Source organism: Salvelinus alpinus, chromosome 11 (genome assembly GCF_045679555.1).
Source record: "Salvelinus alpinus chromosome 11, SLU_Salpinus.1, whole genome shotgun sequence".
NCBI classification, from domain to species: Eukaryota; Metazoa; Chordata; class Actinopteri; order Salmoniformes; family Salmonidae; genus Salvelinus; species Salvelinus alpinus.
In genome coordinates, this window is record NC_092096.1 from 59,913,265 (window position 1) to 59,926,916 (window position 13,652).

The window sequence follows — 13,652 nt, forward strand, 5'->3', positions numbered from 1 at the left end:
CAGCTGAGGTTCAGGGGTTGTTGCCCATAATTACCACTTGACCCCTCTGCCCCCTTCCTCCAATATAATTATATAACATGCAATACATAAACATATAATCATATACTTTACCACTGGTAGACTTTAGTCAGTTATGCAGAAGGGTGTGTGTTGATGTCAGGATGTGTGTGAACAGTGGTTTCAGAAAAAGAAAGTTGTTTTAATCCTCCTGGAAGCGGATAAGCGTACAACCTGTTGTTCCCTCTAAGAACATTCTTCCTAACAGGACAGAGCTTATAAACAAACATCTGTATACAAACCTAAACCAGGGTACACACACACCAGTCACACAAACAGGCTCCACGTGCACACATACACAGGAGGTTACGCTATAGCATAAAGGTTTACAATACACACACTGAGTCATAATCAGACATGTTTAATTAAATCATTACAGCAAGTTAGACAGACAAAGATAGTCAGACCCCCCCTACTACACACCATACGACACAAACCCATCCCTTACTCCTGCCCTGTTTCTGTCCCCTTCAGACCAGTGGCGTGTATTCATGGATGCCAAGCTTCCCCCAAAAATTGACCAAGAAGAAAAAAAAAGTTTATTTTGTGTCTGTTTTTCATCATTTTCAATTCGCATGAGGAAGAATGTATCTCACTGGAGAAAGCTTCCGGGCGAGCGAAACAGCGCCCCTCTGTCTCTACACGTGTAGGCCATCTATCTGATGCTGTCTGGTCCATTGTTGCAGTCCGTAGCATTGAAGAGAATGCAAGGGAAGCCAGCGAGCATCTGGCCTCTTGATAAAAAAAAAGTATAAACAATTAGCCAGTCAACGTTGAGCTAAATTGAACAAGCTCAATTGTGAAGGGTCCTGGTCTGCCAAAAAAAAAAAAGGTCAAGGAAAGCGAGCTTGGATTTTGGCATCACTCCTATCAAAACGCATTGAAAGCCTACGTCATTGACAGAAACAAATTGAATTGTTGCATCTCGTTGTGTTGTTGTCCTCCGGTGACTAGCTAGCTAAAGTTGACCCTTTCTTAAATTAGCCATGGATGGAGATAGGGATTTGAACTTGTGGTTCTACTTAATTCTCTGTACCAGCCAATGATTATAACGGCGATTCTGATCCAACCATAAACTCATACATTGTTATGCCCCTGGCCTGAGAGGATGGAAGTTCAATATGTAGCTAGATATAGAAGGCTAATGATAACTAGCTAACGTTTCCCATGAATGGAAGTTAAGCTAGCGAGCAAGCATTTTAGCCAGGTAACCTAGGACAACAAAAAAATAAAAGTGTGTACTGTATGACAGAGTGATAGACCTATTCGTGAAGTAATATGAATTAACAAGTTATAGAGCAAACAATGCAATTATCACAACACATAGGTTGTAATATGGCTTTTTTTCTGGCTTCCCCAGTGATTTTACCCACGCACCACTACTGCTTTAGACCCTACTCCACAACACTGACGTCACACCGCTGAGCCACTGTGTGCATGTTTGTAACTTTCTAGTAGCGTTCCCTATTACTTCTCTGGTAGTGTTCTCTCCATAGCATCTCTGGTACACGGTCATTATCCGTAGCGCCGTTCCTGTGTTGTAACATTCTATACAGCTACAGGTAGACAAATTTACCATCCACATTTTGTGAGCATGCCCAGGTATAGTCAGATCAGCTGCTACAGAGTCATCTTCAGACACCTGAAAGAGAGAGAGAGAAGAGATGTGAGGCTAAGGGTAGTAGGGTTAATATACAATCCTGTGTGTATGGTATTGTGTGTGGGGGGGGGGTGTAATGTGTGTGTGTTGCATTCATGTTACGTAGCCTCTGTGTGTCGAATACGTATGGAACAGTGTGTGTGTGTGTGTGTGTTAGAGCTGGGCGATATGGACAAAAATTCTTATCGCGATAAATTGCCTAATTGATGCGATAACAATAAATCGAACAATAAGTTAATAACAATGTGCACCACAGTTTTTATTGTATTATCCTTCAAACTACTACTATTGGTTTTTGTCCCATTAACAATCAACCATATTAGCAAACGCATTTCATTTCAATCTTCACATTTCTTTACTATAGGCTACTTATCGTAATGAACAACATAAACAAAATGCCTATGATAAGTGATCGGTATGGTTGGTGTCGATCAATTTCAGTTTATGGTCCCAGCTCTAGCTTAGTGTAGTGTGAGTTACCTGGTCTCTCTGTGCGTGATAAGACAGCGCGTGGAACAGTAGCGCCCCCCACAGGAGCAACAGGTGTAGGAGGAAGGAAATCCACAGACGGAGCAGAAAAGACGAGGGGGGAGCGAGGAGGGAGGGGCTGCAGCTGACAGGTAGTTAGGCTCCTCCCTCTCAGACACATTCTGCCAATCACAACACAGCAAGGACAGGGTTAGCCTCTCAGCAAAGACGGGGGCTATAGATGGGTTAGTGAACAAAGCGCTTCCTTGGTGCAGAAATCAGCGTATTGTTGTGATTCTGGATGGCCAGATTGCTAGCAAAAATGACAAGAAACTGCCATGTGGGGAATCGTAAGTAGGATAGTTTCAGCTCGATTTATCTTGTTCTTGAGGTGTTCTGACTGATTTCATATCAATGCTAATATGGCTAAAATTCGTTAGCTAGCTAACCAACCAACAACTGTAAGGATGTATTGGAGAGGATACAAGAGCTCATTGTGCAAATGTATGTTTTCAATAAACATTGGTGACAAAATATAGCTTACATGTCAACAATCTAAGCCAACCCTTCTATTTTGCGTGCATTGGTTTTGTTGCTAAACAACCAACCAGTCTATGGGAAGATCAATTAATGATTTCAAAGGAAATTATTAATATAAGAAATATGGTGGAAGCTCCCACTAGCCAATTCCTCCACCAATCCAATGCTTTTAGATTCGTGGGTAGTAGTGAATGGGTTTACTTTGGGGCGTTCTGGATCAGACAAGGCTTAAGTTTACTTTTTTGAATTTAGTGAATGAGTTCACACTTCAGGAGAAAGGAGATATTATTGGTACGCACCCAGGGTCACGTTCAGAAGTCTCCATAGCAGAGGTCGACCAATTAATCGGAATGGCCGATTAATTAGGGCCGATTTCAAGTTTTCATAACAATCGGTAATCAGCAATTTTGGACACCGATCATGGCCGATTACATTGCACCCCACAAGGAGACTGCGTGGCAGGCTGACTACCTGTTATGCGAGTGCAGCAAGGAGCCAAGGTAAGGTGCTAGCTAGCATTAAACGTATCTTATAAAAAAAAATATTAACAGAATCACTAGTTAACTACACATGGTTGATGATATTACTAGTTTATCTAGCTTGTCCTGCGTTGCATATAATCGATGCGGTGCCTGTTAATTTATCATTGAATCATAGCCTACTTCGCCAAATGGGTGATTTAACAAGCGCATTCGCGAAAAAAGCACTGTCGTTGCACCAATGTGTACCTAACCATAAACATCAACGCCTTTCTTAAAATCAATACACAAGTATATATTTTTAAACCTGCATATTTAGTTAATATTGCCTGCTAACATGAATTTCTTTCAACTAGGGAAATTGTGTCACTTCTCTTGCTTTCTGTGCAACAGAGTCAGGGTATATGCAGCAGTTTGGGCCGCCAGGTTCGTTGCGAACTCACTTGCCAGAATTTTACATAATTATGACATAACATTGAAGGTTGTGCAATGTAACAGGAATATTTAGACTTATGGATGCCACCCGTTAGATAGAATACGGAACGGTTCCGTATTTCATTGAAAGAATAAACGTTTTATTTTCAAAATGATAGGATTCCGGATTTGACCATATTAATGACCTACGGCTCGTATTTCTGTGTGTTATTATGTTATAATTAAATCTATGATTTGATATTTAATAGAGCAGTCTGACTGAGCGGTGGTAGGCAGCAGCAGGCTCGTAAGCATTCATTCAAACAGCACTTTCGTGCGTTTGCCAGCAGCTCTTCGCAATGCTTCAAGCATTACGCTGTTTATGACTTCAAGGCTATCAACTCCCGAGATTACGCTGGTGTAACCGATGTGAAGTGGCTAGCTAGTTAGCGGGGTGCGCGCTAATAGCGTTTCAAACGCCTCTCGCTCTGAGACTTGGAGAAGTTGTTCCCCTTGCTCTGCAAGGGCCGCGGCTTTTGTGGAGCAATGGGTAACCCTGCTTCGAGGGTGGCTGTTGTCGATGTGTTCCTGGTTCGAGCCCAGGTAGGGGCGAGGAGAGGGACGGAAGCTATACTGTACACTGGCAATACTAAAGTGCCTATAAGAACATCCAATAGTCAAAGGTATATGAAATACAAATGGTATAGAGAGAAATAGTCCTATAATTCCAATAATAACCTCAACCTAAAACTTCTTATCTGGGAATATTGAGGACTCATGTTAAAAGGAACCACCAGCTTTCATATGTTCTCATGTTCTGAGCAAGGAACTTGAACGTTAGCTTTTTTACATGGCACATATTGCACTTTTACTTTCTTCTCCAACACTTTGTTTTTGCATTATTTAAACCAAATTGAACATGTTTCAGTATTTATTTGAGGCTAAATTGATTTGATTGATGTATTATATCAAGTTAAAATAAAAGTGTTCATTCAGTATTGTTGTAATGGTCATTATTACAAATAAATAAATATAATAATACATTTTTTAAATTATTATTATTTTTTTTTTTAAATCGGCCGATTTATCGGCATCAGCTTTTTTTGTTCCTCCAATAATCGGTATCGTATCAGTGTAGAAAAATCATAATCGGTCGACCTCTACTCTATAGAGCTGACGTCATAGAGCTGAGTGAGAGAAATGTGCTACATGGCATTTAGCAGACACTTTTATCCAAAGCACTTTACAGTCACGCGTGCATACATTTTTATCACTTGGGTGATCCCGGGACTTGAACCAGTTACAAGCATCATGTTCTACCAACTGAGCTACAGAGGACCATACATACGAGGGTTAGCGTCGATTCCGTTTCAATTCAGAAAGTAAACAAAATTCCAATTCAACATTTCCCTTACTGAAAAGCATTGGAATTTCAGTGTACTTCCTGAATTGACTGGAATTAAAATGGAATTGACACCAACCCTGATACATACCATCATAATCTATTTCTATCTGAAAGTTCTGTCAGGATGCACCCCTCTGCACATGATGCTGGTGTGTTTCAAATGACACCCACTTCTCTAAATGGCGGACTACTTGTGGGGTTAGAGGTCAGAGGTGTTCTCATTCTATTACCTACCTCTTCTTCTAGTAGAGTCTGGAAGTTTTTGCGAAATCTCTGTTTGAAGTGATCACCTCTAGTTTTCCTCTTCTTCTTACCTAGAGACAGAAAGAAAGAGGGAAGGCGGAAGAGAGGCAGGAGAAGAGGGAGAGGAAGAGAGAGGAGGATGAAGAGATGAAAGAGAAGGGAGGCAGAAGTACACGTGAACAAATTAATATAGAGCTCTCCACCAAACAATAGCACTGGGCAGGTCTAAAAGGTGTTCCTTCACACACACACCCGGTTCCTCTCCTTCGCTAAAGGCGGGCAAGCGGGCGGTAGGACCAGAGGGAGGCAGGGAGGAGAGAGGGTCATCCTGGAAGTTGTCCTTCTCTAGAGCATCCAGCTGGCGATTTAACCTCCGCTGGCGTGTTGCATCGTCCAACACACGCCTCTGTCCTGCCTCCGCTACACGGGCTGGGAGAGATAGAGGGAGTAGGGGTAGTGAGAGAGATGTTTTTATTAAAATATCCAATACCTGTAGTCATATGGATTAAGTCATTCGAGTCTACATTGGGCTCATGTTTTAAAGGCTGCCAACAAGTGCTCAGCATATGTGGGAACTGTTGGAAAAGCATTCCAGGTGAAGCTGGTTGAGAGAATGCCAAGAGTGAGCAAAGCTTTCATCAAGGCAAAGGGTGGCTACTTTGAAGAATGTCAAAAATAAAATATATTTTGATTTAACACTTTTTTGGTTATTACATGATTCCAGATGTGTTATTTCATAGTTTTGATGTCTTCCCTATTATTCTACAATGTAGACAATAGTACAAATAAAGAAAAACCCTTGAATGAGTAGAGAATATTCAAAAATATAAACAAATCCATGTTTTGTATCGAGTGAGAAATTCCAGCTTGCATGTATTTACATATTTTGGTCCACTGTGTGACGCGCTGTCATCTACTTCTACACATGGCCGTGTCGCTTAGAAAAGAGCTGGACACAGGCATTTATAAGATACACTTTTCTTCGGAATCGAGAACGAAGAAAGTATCGCCAAGTACAGGTTAGTTGAATATGTGCCTGCTATGCTTTACTCAGACCCGAGCTTTCTTAAAGCTGCAATAGGGTTGGACAGGTTTCCTGTGTAGATTAAGACGCAGCGGAGCCAGCGCGAGATATGGCTCGGAAAACGTTCCTCAATCCATGGATGAGAAATGCATTGTACTCCGAATTGTTCCATTATCCCAACTGTTATACCGAGATAATTGTACGACTGCTAGTTAAGTAAACTGCCATGTTTCGTTCTCATCCTAGCTAACATTAGCCACCGCAGCCAATCTCTCATTCCATTCAAAGTGGTTTGGAGGCTGGAATTTTATTTTGAGTGGATTAAAGTGCGCAGGTAGCCTAGTAAAAGACCCATTTGAAGTAATTGTTTGACAATCAGATGAAAACATCATGACTGGTTCTGTTGGCCACATTAAAAAGTAATACATTTTTTAAGTTAAAATCTCAAATCTTTACAACTAGTCCCACAGAGATCCTATTGAATTAATAGGGATTCTATATGTAATTCTATGATTCGGCCCATACATGTTTTTGGTTTAGGAGGTACTGTATAGCGAAGAAATTAAATCTACTTTCATCCCTGCTTAAGCTACACGTCTTTCTGACCCTAGTGCAGCTGTAAGCAAGTGGGTCAGATCTGCTGGCTAGGTTTACACTAGCTACATATCAACGACTATCACACAGCTGGAACAGCTATAGCCGGGCTAGAAGAACTAGTAACGGTCGGACTAGACGATGATGTATTAGCTAACCTTGCTGTTGGAAAAGTACTGGTTACTTTCTGTTGTCATGTACTTCCTCTCATTGCAATTGAATAAATTTTTCGCCTGCTTTCTAGGTTAATATGAGATGCTCTAGTTATATGTTTCAGTATAGTATGTCAAACGTGCTCACAACCGGTATTTTTTGTGATGATAGCGCCTTTGTACGATCTGGACACAACACCACCAGGTTAGCCAGTTAGCAAGCTCAAGTGACAAACGAACGGTTGTTTGTTAATTCAATTGTTGTTGTATTATTGACTTGTGAACTCAAGTTATGTACTCGATATAGTTATTATAATCAGAAGCAACCATTTCACTAAGAAAAAAGAGTTAAACTCACCCGAAGACTTCTTTTCAAAAACCATTTGATCCTTTCTACTTTAGCAGGAAACGTGTTCGGATAATCTACGTAGGCCTGCAGCGAACAATTTGTCCCAGATTATTTTCTTGCGCGTTTCTCTTCGTGTGACATGGTCGCCTTCTTGTGGTATGTATGAGCATGGAATTCAAATGATATTTCTAGTGGTAAGAAATAGATAAAATATGATCATATGGATTATGATAACTTCCTGACCCAAATAAATCACACAAATAAATACACCGGATATAATAATTTAGCCCTATTAAAATGTTTCAACTTTATTTCTCAATGGTAACAAATCATTTACATTTGTACTAATCACGAAATAAAAATCAAATCAAAGGGATGGCATACTTTGAGAGCTCTAGAGTCTTCTAGAAATTAAACAATTAAAGTATATAGGCCTACATACCCTTACATGAAACCCCCAAAACAATGGAAGGATTATGGAATGTAAAAAAAAATAAACAAATTATGAATATTTTCATTAATTTGAACCTCTAAACGTCTAGGGAGTATTGGTTCCATGGAAATACACGCTGGCATAGTGGTATATGCAGTGAAAACATAAATTCATTAAAAATCCTACAATGTGATTTTCTGGATTTTTTTTCCTTATTTTGTCTGTCATAGTTGAAGTGTACCTATGATGAAAATTACAGGCCTCTCTCATCTTTTTAAGTGGGAGAACTTGCACAATTGGTGGCTGACTAAATACTTTTTTGCCCCACTGTATATAAGGTCCCACAGTTGACAGTGCATGTCAGAGCAAAAACCTAGCCATGAGGTTGACGGAATTGTCCGTTGAGCTCCAAGACAGGATTGTGTCGAGGCACAGATCTGAGGAAGGGTACCAAAACATTTCTGCAGCATTGAAGGTCCCCAAGAACACCGTGGCCTCCACAATTCTTAAATGGAGAAGTTTGGAACCACCAAGACTCTTCCTAGAGCTGGCCGCCTGGCCAAACTGAGCAATCAGAGGAGAAGGGCCTTGGTCAGAGAGGTGACCAAGAACCTGATGTTCACTCTGACAGAGCTCCAGAGGTCCTATGTGGAGATGGGAGAGCCTTCCAGAAGGACAACCATCTCTGAAGCGCTCCACCAATCTGGGTTTTATGGTAGAGTGGCCATACGGAAGCCACTCCTCAGTAACAGCCCACTTGGAGTTTGCCAAAAGGCACCTAAAGACTCTCAGACCATGAGAAACAACATTCTCTTGTCTGATGAAACCAAGATTGAACTCTTTGGCCTGAATGCCAAGCGTCACGTCTGAAGGAAACCTGGCACCATCCCTATAGTGAAGCATGGTGCTGGCAGCATCATGCTGTGGGGATGTTTTTCAGCGGCAGGGACTGGGAGACTAGTCAGGGTCGAGGGAAAGATGAACAGAGCAAAGTGCAGAGAGATCCTTGATGAAAACCTGCTCCAGTGTCCTCAGGACCTCAGACCGGAGCAAAGGTTCACCTTTCAAACAGTCAACGACCCTAAGCACACAGTCAAGACAATGCAGGAGTGGCTTCGGGACAAGTCTTTGAATGTCCTTGTGTGGCCCAGACAGAGCCTGGACTTGAACCCGATCGAACATCTCTGGAGACCTGAAAATAGCTGTGCAGCGACGCTCCCCACCCAACCTGATAGACCTTGAGAGGATCTGCAGAGAAGAATGGGAGAAACTCCTCAAATAACCAAGAAGACTTTAGGCTGTAATCGCTGCCAAAGGTACTTCAACAAAGTTCTGAGTAAAGAGTCTGAATACTTATGTAAATGTGATATTTCTGTTTTTTATTTTAAATAAATTAGCAAAAATGTCTAAAACCGTTTTTGCTTTGTCATTGTGGGGTGGTGTGTGTAGATTCATGAGCGAAAAAAACACACAATTGAATGCATTTTAGAATAAGGCTGTAATGTGAAAAAAGTCAAGGGGTCTAAATACTTTCCAAATGCACTGTATATGGCCAGCTTTTGACGTGGTTAAATGATACTGACTGCTTTTGCCATACAGTTGAAGTCATAAGTTTACATACACTTAGGTTGGAGTCATTAAAACTCATTTTTCAACCACTTCACAAATGTATTGTGAACAAACTATAGTTTTGGAAAATCATCTACTTTGTGCATGACAAGTAATTTTTCCAACAATTGTTTACAGACAGATTATTTCACTTAATCACAATTCCAGTGGGTCAGAAGTTTACATACACTAAAATGATGTCATGGCTTTAGAATCTTCTGATAAATGATGTCAATTAGCCTGAGTCAATTGGAGGTGTACCTGTGGATGTATTTCAAGGCCTACCTTCAAACTCAGTGCCTCTTTGCTTGACATCATGGAAAAATCTAAAGAAAATCAGCCAAGACCTCAGAAGAAAAAATTGCAGACCTCCACAAGTCTGGTTCATCCTTGGGAGCAATTTCCAAATGCCTGAAGGTACCACGTTCATCTGTACAAACAATAGTACATAAGTATAAACACCATGGGACCACGCAGCCGTCATACCGATCAGAAAGGAGACGCGTTCTGTCTCCTAGCGAAGAACGTACTTTGGTGCGAAAAGTGCAAATCAATCCCAGAACAACAGCAAAGGACCTTGTGAAGATGCTGGAGGCAACAGGTACAAAAGTATCTATATCCACAGTAAAGCGAGTCCTATATCGACATAACCTGAAAGGCCGCTCAGCAAGGAAGAAGGCACTGCTCCAAAACAGCCATAAAAAAGCCAGACTATGGTTTGCAACTGCACATGGGGACAAAGATCGTACTTTTTGGAGAAATGTCCTCTGGTCTGATGAAACAAAAACATAACAGTTTGGCCATAATGACCATTGTTATGTTTGGAGGAAAAAGGCGGAGGCTTGCAAGCCGACGAACACCATCCCAACTTTGAAGCACGGGGGTGGCAGCATCATGTTGTGGGGGTGCTTTGCTGCAGGAGGGACTGGTGTACTTCACAAAATAGATGGCATCATGAGGAAGGGAAATTGTCGATGTATTGAAGCAACATCTCAAGACATCAGTCAGGAAGTTAAAGCTTGGTCGCAAATGGGTCTTCCAAATGGACAATGACCCCAAACATACTTCCAAAGTTGTGGCAAAAAGGACAACAAAGTCAAGGTATTGGAGTGGCCATCACAAAGACCTGACCTCAATCGCATAGAAAATGTGTGGGCAGAACTGAAAAAGCATGTGTGAGCAAGGAGACCTACAAACCTGACTCAGTTACATCAACTCTGTCAGGAGGAATGGGCCAAAATTCACCCAACTTATTGTGGGAAGCGTGTGGAAGGCTCCCCGAAACGTTTGACCCAAGTTAAACAATTTAAAGGCAATGCTACCAAATACTAATTGAGTGTATGTAAACTTCTGACCCACTGGGAATGTGATGAAATAAATAAAAGCTGAAATAAATGATTCTCTCTTCTAATATTCTGACATTTCACATTCTTAAAATAAAATGGTGATCCTAACTGACCTAAGACAGGAAATTGTTACTCTGATTAAATGTCAGGAATTGTGAAAACCTGAGTTTAAATGTATATGGCTAGGGTGTATGTAAACTTCCGACTGCAACTGTATATGTGCAAATACAGTACCAGTCAAAAGTTTGTACACACCTACTCATTCAAGGGTTGTCCTTCATTTTTTATATTTTCTACATTGTATAATAATAGTGAAGACATCAAAACTATGAAATAACACACATGGAATCGCGTAGTAACCAAAAAAGTGTTTAACAAACACATGTTGGCTGCTTTTCCTTCACTCTGCGGTCCAACTCACCCAAACCATCTCAATTGGGTTGAATTCTGGTGATTGTAGAGGCCAGGTCATCTGATTCAGCTCTCCATCACTCTCCTTCTTGGTCAAATAGCCATTACACAGCCTGGAGGTGTGGTTTGGGTCATTGTCCTGTTGAAAACAAATGATTGTTCCACTAAGCGCAAACCAGATGGGATGGCTTATCGCTGCAGAATTCTGTGGTAGCCATGCTGGTTAAGTGTGTGTTGAATTCTAAATAAATCAGAGTGTCACCAGCAAAGCACCCCCACAACATCACACCTCCTCCTCCATGCTTCACGGTGGGAACCACACATGCGGAGATCATCTGTTCACCTAGTCTGTGTCTCACAAAGACATAGCGATTGGAACCAAACATCTTAAATTTGAACTCATCAGACCAAAGGACAGAGTTCCACTGGTCTAATGTCCATTGCTCGTGTTTCTTGGCTCATGCAAGTCTCTTCTTATTATTAGTGTCTTTTAGTAGTGTTTTTTTGCAGCAATTCAACCATGAAGGCCTGATTCATGCAGTCTCCATTCAATTGTTGATGAAATGTGTCTGTTACTTGAACTCTGTGAAGCATTTATTTGGGCTGCAATTTCTGGTAGGCTGGTAATTCTAATGAACATATCCTCTGCATCAGAGTTAACTCTTGGTCTTCCTTTCCTGTGGTGGTCCTCATGGGAGCCAGTTTAAGCATAGCGCTTGATGGTTTTTGCGACTGCACTTGAAGAAACTTTCAAAGTTCTTGACATTTTTCGGATTGACTGACCTACATGTCTTAAAGTAATGATGGACTGTTTCTCTTTGCTTATTTGAGCTGTTCTTGCCATAATATGGACTTGGTCTTTTACCAAATAGGGCTATCTTCTGTATACCACCCCTACCTTGTCACAACACAACTGATTGGCTCAAACGCATTAAGAAGGACAGAAATTCCACAAATGAACTTTTAATACGGACCCCCCCCTCCCGGATCCGGGATCATCCTCATCAGAAAAGCTGACTAGCATAGCCTAGCGCCACAGGGATATCATATAATATAATTTCATGAAATCACAAGTCCAATACAGCAAATGAAAGATAAACATCTTGTGAATCCAGCCAACATTTCCGATTTTGAAAATGTTTTACAGCGAAAACACATATATTTATGTTAGTTCACCACAATAGCCAAACACACAACGCCATTTTTTTCACCGCAAAGATAGCTTTCACAAAACCCACAAATAGAGATAAAATTAATCACTAACCTTTGAACAACTTCATCAGATGACAGTCTTATGACATCATGTTATACAATACATTTATGTTTTGTTCGAAAATGTGCATATTTATAGGTATAAATCGTAGTTTTACATTGCTAGACACCTCATTCAACGTTCTACTGCCTGTTGACATCTAGTGGAAGGCGTATGAAGTGCATACATATCCATAAATAAAAGGCAATTGAATAGGAGCAGCCCTTCACAGAGACCCATTTCAGAATTTTCACTTTCTGTTTGGAAATTTGCCTGCCAAATGAGTTCTGTTTTACTCACAGATATAATTCAAACAGATTTAGAAACTTCAGAGTGTTTTCTATCCAATAGTAATAATAATATGCATATCATATGATCTAGAACAGAGTACGAGGCCGTTTAATTTGGGCACTATTTTTTCCCAAAGTGGAAATGCGTTTTGCCAGCAGCTCTGCTGTTTATGAATTCAACGGATCAACTCCCGAGATTAGGCTGGTGTAACCAATGTGAAATGGCTAGCTAGTTAGCGGGGTGCGCGCTAATAGCGTTTCAAACGTCACTCGCTCTGAGACTTGGAGTAGTTGTTCCCCTTGCTCTGCATGGGTAACGCTGCTTCGAGGGTGGCTGTTGTCGATGTGTTCCTGGTTTGAGCCCAGGTAGCGGCGAGGAGAGGGATAGAAGCTATACTGTTACACTGGCAATACTAAAGTGCCTATAAGAACATCCAATAGTCAAAGGTATATGAAATACAAATCATATAGAGAGAAATAATCCTATAATTCCTTTAATAACTACTACCTATAACTTCTTACCTGGGAATATTGAAGACTCATGTTAAAAGGAACCACCAGCTTTCATATGTTCTCATGTTCTGAGCAAGGAACTTGCGTTAGCTTTCTTACATGGCACATATTGCACTTTTACTTTCTTCTCCAACACTTTGTTTTTGCATTATTTAAACCAAATTGAACATGTTTCATTATTTATTAGAGGGTAAATTGATTTTATTGATGTATTATATTAAGTTAAAATAAGTGTTCATGGGCCTCCCGGGTGGCGCAGTGGTCTAAGGCATTGCATCGCAGTGCTAGCTGCGAGAGTAGCAGCAGCGTAAAAGAGGGGTTGGGGTGGGGGGGAACACAATGCAGATAGTCAGGGTATCCATTTGATTATCTGTTCAGGAGTCTTATGGCTTGGGGGTAAAAACTGTTGAGAAG

General features: G+C 40.9%; 1 protein-coding gene and 1 long non-coding RNA gene across 2 annotated transcripts; both read right to left on the reverse strand.

Moving 5' to 3' along the window:
* Nucleotides 1-402: 402 nt before the first annotated feature.
* LOC139534954 (zinc finger HIT domain-containing protein 1-like) lies at nucleotides 403-7,526 on the reverse strand. The gene is made up of 5 exons (XM_071334508.1): nucleotides 7,395-7,526; nucleotides 5,519-5,695; nucleotides 5,258-5,337; nucleotides 2,198-2,367; nucleotides 403-1,699 (listed from the first exon to the last, which is right to left on the reverse strand). Exons 1-5 carry the CDS (start codon nucleotides 7,417-7,419, stop codon nucleotides 1,678-1,680), a joined length of 474 nt encoding a protein of 157 aa, XP_071190609.1. The 5' UTR covers nucleotides 7,420-7,526; the 3' UTR covers nucleotides 403-1,677.
* Nucleotides 7,527-7,667: 141 nt separating this feature from the next.
* On the reverse strand, nucleotides 7,668-11,323 carry LOC139534955 (uncharacterized). The gene is made up of 2 exons (XR_011667046.1): nucleotides 11,194-11,323; nucleotides 7,668-9,066 (listed from the first exon to the last, which is right to left on the reverse strand). It is a non-coding gene; the product is annotated as an uncharacterized lncRNA (long non-coding RNA).
* Between the last annotated feature and the right edge of the window lie 2,329 nt (nucleotides 11,324-13,652).

Excerpts from the sequence above, each read along its gene's own strand:
- LOC139534954 (XM_071334508.1), bottom strand. The coding sequence starts at position 7,419 with ATGGTTTTTGAAAAGAAGTCTTCGG. Across the intron at positions 5,696-7,394 it reads TTTTGAAAAGAAGTCTTCGG|CCCGTGTAGCGGAGGCAGGA; the intron begins GTGAGTTTAACT and ends TATCTCTCCCAG. Across the intron at positions 1,700-2,197 it reads ATCACGCACAGAGAGACCAG|GTGTCTGAAGATGACTCTGT; the intron begins GTAACTCACACT and ends TCTCTCTTTCAG.